The 5,904-nt window shown below is 31.6% G+C and overlaps 1 protein-coding gene across 1 annotated transcript; it reads left to right on the plus strand.

Annotated features, from left to right (window-relative positions):
* Positions 1 to 851: 851 nt before the first annotated feature.
* LOC134712751 (uncharacterized) lies at positions 852 to 5,198 on the plus strand. Its single transcript, XM_063574598.1, has 4 exons — positions 852 to 1,508; positions 2,340 to 2,379; positions 3,223 to 3,303; positions 3,786 to 5,198. Exons 1-4 carry the CDS (start codon positions 1,134 to 1,136, stop codon positions 4,196 to 4,198), a joined length of 909 nt encoding a protein of 302 aa, XP_063430668.1. The 5' UTR covers positions 852 to 1,133; the 3' UTR covers positions 4,199 to 5,198.
* Positions 5,199 to 5,904: the final 706 nt, after the last annotated feature.

Raw genomic sequence — 5,904 nt, forward strand, 5'->3', positions numbered from 1 at the left:
GAACGAAAAACAAATATGTAATGCATCGACAAACGACAACCACTGAATTACAGGCTCCTGAATTATTGACAGACACATACATGTACATACATAATGTGGCAGAGTTAAACATGTAAGTGGGATCCAAATCAGTTGAAAAAGAATTAATTAACTCATAAGATGGATTCAAATGGAAATACATCTAACAAAAACACAGAGTTGACGTGGCTGGGTACTTGTATATCCATAGGCAACAACAAAAAGACACCAAGTACTGATTGTTTTCTTCATTAGTTGCAATTATTTAAGAGTCGAAAAATGTCCTTACCAATGACAAAATATGCATAGATCATTAAATTAATGTGGAAATGCAATATGTTGATTCAATGGTAGCCGACATGTTGTAAATATCTCAGATTTGATATTGCCCTTTGCATTTGATGATTTTTTTTTTCGCAAAGTGCGATGAATTTTATTTAGTTTTTCAACGCTACCAATCTTGTTTTTTACTATTCAAAACTAAAACGTACGGGGAAAATCGGGGTTCATTGATAATATTTTTATGTCGTCAAGCAGAATATTTTTCTCTTTATCAAATTGGGAAATATTAAGCAATAAATAATAAAATCACCCATGTATGTCAAGGTTGTTTATTGTATTTATATATAGCCTTGGCATAATGTACAAATACAATTTTCTGAAAATGTGGTTGACCTATATTCGCTGTAAATTTACACATATAAATATCTTAGGATACGAGACAAAAAGAAAATGCTAAACATACATTGTACTAAATGTAGCCACGATACATCAATTCATATTTTATTTTCTGCTAATACACACTTATCAAATCAAATATAAACGATTCATCGCATGTTAGCGTACATTACAATGATTTCTTTATATCGTATTTGTTTGTAAACATGACCTAAATATAGCTAATATTATGCTGACGTATTGCGGCAAATATCGATCCATTTATAGATTATGAAAATGGAAGTAGAATTGTACATAGCGCTGGGAATTTCTAGTAAACAGACTTAGGTCAACATTTAAAAATGATCTAGCCATGGAGTTTATGCATGCTTTATACTAACAGCAGGTGCTTGCTATTTAATTCATTTACACAGTTATAAACGCAGGAATCTTTAAAAATGGAATCAGATAATCCTTCGGATAACATGCTTATTAGCAATTCAACCAGTATGACAGATAGTAACAAAACAGACAAGTATACACAGAGGCTGAATAATGTGTTCAAAGTATCGCTTGTTGTAAACATTTTTCTACTCTGTACGCTCATATTTTTGTTTATTTTCAAAACGTTTGGAAAAAATGACGATGACGACGCTAAAGCTGATTATGTTAATATAAAAATGCCGGATTCTGGAGTTTGTTTTCCATGTGATTATCTTGGACCTGATGTTAAAAAGGAGGACACTTTATATGACCACATACAAATAACAGAAAACGGACAGAAGCTTTGTTGCATAACAAGTCTCCCAGACATCACAACGCTGATGCGAAAGGTAAATAACCTGTGCAGAAAAAAAGGGGGGGGGGTATAGAATGTATTTACATAGATGGCTACTAGTAACTCTTATGGTCTCTTATGGTTCTTCTTATATTTTTTTTATTTTGCGGACCCGCAAATTGTCATAAAATATCAATAGGTCCTCAGAGCTACATGTTTAGGTCCGTAGCTAAACTTGACATCACTCATTAGTGTGTATGCTTGAAAAGAATCATAAAGATCATTGCTACTATATTTTTAACATGAACAAATAAAATTACGAGGGTTAAGTTGGTTTTTTTTTCGTTTAACTTCACAAAAAAAAACCCAACACCTTACTACAAACAAACAAGGATACTATCATGATGAAAATGCTGGAACAATTATTTTTTGTAATATAATATAAGGCCTACACGTATTATTTGTTTTAAGAAAAGTCTGATACATAATTACTTAATGTCAGTGTAAATGTACATTATAAGCTTATGAACAAATGCAGATAAAATGTTCACGTTATGTAATTTGACCATTAATTTCACAATACCATACAACAGTGTAGTTTGATTGACGTATCATAGCTGTTAATTCCAAACTGATTCATTGAATTATTAAATATGCATACAATCAATTGTGAAAGAGTGAAGTGTTATTATCCTGATGCTTTAATTGTGCAAAAATATGAAGATAAAACTACCAAGTTTAGACCCCAATCTAATTATGTGAATAGATCATGGTGATAGCGAAAGGCAGTAAGTGATACACGATCAAATAGAGGAATATTGCGAAATCGGGGTTGAAAATTATGTCATGATGTAATTTTAGTTATTTATTTATTTTAACATTTTAGGTTGTTGAACGTCAGTTTCCACCAGGCGAACATGACTACAGTAAGTTTAATATTTCAGTTCTAAAAGAGGGACGAAAGATACCAAAGGGACAGTCAAACTCGTAAATCTAAAACAAACTGACAACGCCATGGCTAAAAATGAAAAAGACAAACAGAAAAACAATAGTACACATGACACAACATAGAAAACTAAAGAATAAACAACACGAACCCTACCAAAACTAGGGGTGATCTCAGGTGCTCCGGAAGGGTAAGCAGATCCTGCTCCACATGCGGCACCCGTCGTGTTGCTTATGTGATTACAAATCCGGTAAATAGTCTAATTCTGTAGGTCAAATTCATGAAAGGGAAGGGGATTGTAGTTACGACGTAAGGAACATATCCGATATCATTTGTGAAACGGTTATTCTATAACGGTCAACCAACTCGTGATGGCGTTCGTAAAATTTACGAAGGGATGATTTCAACTTCACCATTTGGAACTCTTGGTTTAATAGCTTCTTTGTGAGTAGTAACCCTCTATCAAGAAAATCATGATAGGAAATGCAAGCACAGGAATATTGTATCTAATATATGTCAGAGTTATCTCGCTTTAAACAGATAAATACAAAATTACATTTGAATATCGGAAATGATTATGTTTGGTTTGTCAGACATTGAAGTGAAAGAGAAATCTGTAAATGATTTTGACGATGGAAATGTACAATAAATTATTGTTTGCGACACTTTTCCGTTAATTATCGGTCAACCTTTTCTTTACAGACCCAACAAGCTACCCATGGGAATAATATGATGTTCATCAAATAAAAGAGTCATCTTCTACTCTATAAAATATGACATATCTGTGCATTTGAATAACAATAACATATATTTATTTTTACAGCTGAAGATTCAAGGGTTCGGCAATCAATAAAATGGTGGCGGGAGAGACCACATTCAATTCACATGTACCATGACACGACAGGTATGTACATAAATTAATGTTTAACAGTGATTTTGAAGAAAGAAACACATTTAGCTGGACCAAATTTGTTTTTGATGCGTATTTCATCATTTCTTTATAGTTTCAATTAGAATAAAAATAAAAAAATCACTCCATTCAATACTATCGTTATTTGTGAGTACAGCACGTCAAACAGAACTTGCAGAAGAAATAACTCTGTTAATTTCATAAAATATATATGGTGAAGAGATTATTATGCATATATATGTCATGATATATCAACATCTTGTTACATATTGTGATATACATTAAAATGTCTAATTGTTTGAGTGATGGAGAGGAAAATTCCAAACATAAACATTTAGCTGAAAAAATAGTTTGATCCGCTGTATAAAACCTGCCTGTATTAGTATAACGTTATAAGTTAGTAGGCTGTCTCATATTAGGGTTAAATTAAATATGTAGACTATCTGTTTGTTATCAGTTAAATTTTCTTTCCTCAGCAAACAATTTAACATGGACTCTGCGAGAGGATGGACTTGGAACAGCCTTCACCAATGGAATCCGTGCTGTTGACAACAGATTTGTAGTGCCTAGACATAATCTCGGCGATTCGGCTCTGTACTTCATATACGCAGCTGTTACATTCGACTTTGCAGACGAGAGTTACTTAAAAGTTGTACCGACAGTATATCATAACATTACTCGCCGCCACCCGAATCTGCCCAAAACAGGAGAAATTTCCATGTTGATGAGCAAATATGGTGGATCGGCGGAATCTGATCGAATCCATACCAGCTTCTTATGTGGAACTTTTAAATTACAAAGTGGTTATGAGATCGGTTCATATGTTGACTCGTTTGAATATGTTAAAAAATCGACATATGCTAGTTATTTTGGTATGTTTAGGTTGTGATTGTGTGTGTTAGTGGACAAGGTTGTATGTGGATTATGAGATAGAATAAGTGAGTGGGGGAATGCATCTGTGTCGTGTGATGTTATGTTTTACATGTTTAATCGGAGGTTAATATTGTACTAAATCTCTTCGTTGTTTATTGTTTATTGTTTTAAGTGTAGTTTTATCAAAATGGCACTCGTTTATAGGTTTTTATATTGAATTCGAAGTAGCTTTAAAAATTTTACGTTTTGAAAATTGAGTTGAAATAGAATGATAACAATCATGATTGTTTTTGATTGATGTTTTCATGAATCAGTTTTGTTGTTGTAAAGTTATATGTTGACAGCATAGAACTATTTATTGTTACGTTTTTTCCCTCTGTTTAGCAATGGAAAAGTATATAAATGGCTTGGGAATGGCTTTGTCAGATTTAATTTGTTGAATTGTTCAAAATATTGTTTGTTAACCATGTCAAGACATTTTAACATTTGTTGCAGCCTTTATTGATCGTGACATTTAAGAGACTGTAAAGCTTCCGCAACACATTTTGGATTTTATTTTTAATCCTATGATTTTGTTTTCAATCAAATGACCGTCATCTTGTGTTGGATAATTTGATTAAATTGCAAATTCTTTTCTTCTCGATTTGAAAGAGTCGAAATTCCGTTTGATTATTCTTTTGTTGTATTTAGTTACATAGTATCTTTCCTTGCAAACACTGCCCTAATGCAAGCAATATAAGAATACACAATGTAGTATGTACCATATTTGTTGTAGGTCTATATAAGTTTCTCGTTTTCTTGTGCAGCTCGAAATATTTATAAATAGTTATGTTTATATGGGAGAATATGATTCATTTCCCAAAACAAACAACCATCTGTGTGTCCATGTAATGGAAATCATTATCAGACGTTTTGTTGAATCTTTATATAACTTGGTATCATTCAAGATCCGCATTTGTCATCTGCATTATTGTAAATATGAGTATACATAATTAGTTAATAAAATTGACTCTGTTTTTTTTTATTTTTTTTTATTTATATTTGTATGTTGAGAAAAAAAATAAAGATGCTAGTAATGGTATTCTCAGTGAACTATTCAGTTGAGGTACTGCAGGAGTTTTGTTGAAGCAGTTTTTTCCAATCTTTTACTGTTTTGCGAAGAACTAGAATCTGTTATTGTCGGTTTCCCATATGAATATGGTGAGATATCGTAAATACATGTAGTTTCCATATTTCAGACTGACTCATATAATAAAATTATTTGTCCACAACAACCAAAACTGACCATATAAGCATTTTATTAAGTAAATCTATACAGCAGCATAGTAAATGAGTTATATTTTCATGAAAGGATTGATTGTATAATAAAAAAGGTAGCAATATTTGAATATTATGACTATAAAATTTTGTTCGCATAAATTTAGAGTGTCAGCATGTCCTTTTTTTATTCAAAATATTTAATAGTAAACAAAATTAAGTAGTTTTCATACATCAGACTAATTCGTAATATATAATTATTTGTCCGAAACAACCAAAACTGACCATATAAGCATTTTATTATGTAAATCTATATAGCAGCATATTAAATGAGTTATATTTTCATGTAAGGATTGATTGTATAATAAAATAGGTAGCAATATTTGAATATTAAGACTAAAAAAATTTGTTCACATCAATTAAGAGTGACAGCATGTCCTTTTTTTATTCAAAATATTGAATCGT

The sequence above is a fragment of the Mytilus trossulus genome, chromosome 3, assembly GCF_036588685.1.
Source record: "Mytilus trossulus isolate FHL-02 chromosome 3, PNRI_Mtr1.1.1.hap1, whole genome shotgun sequence".
Lineage (NCBI taxonomy): Eukaryota > Metazoa > Mollusca > Bivalvia > Mytilida > Mytilidae > Mytilus > Mytilus trossulus.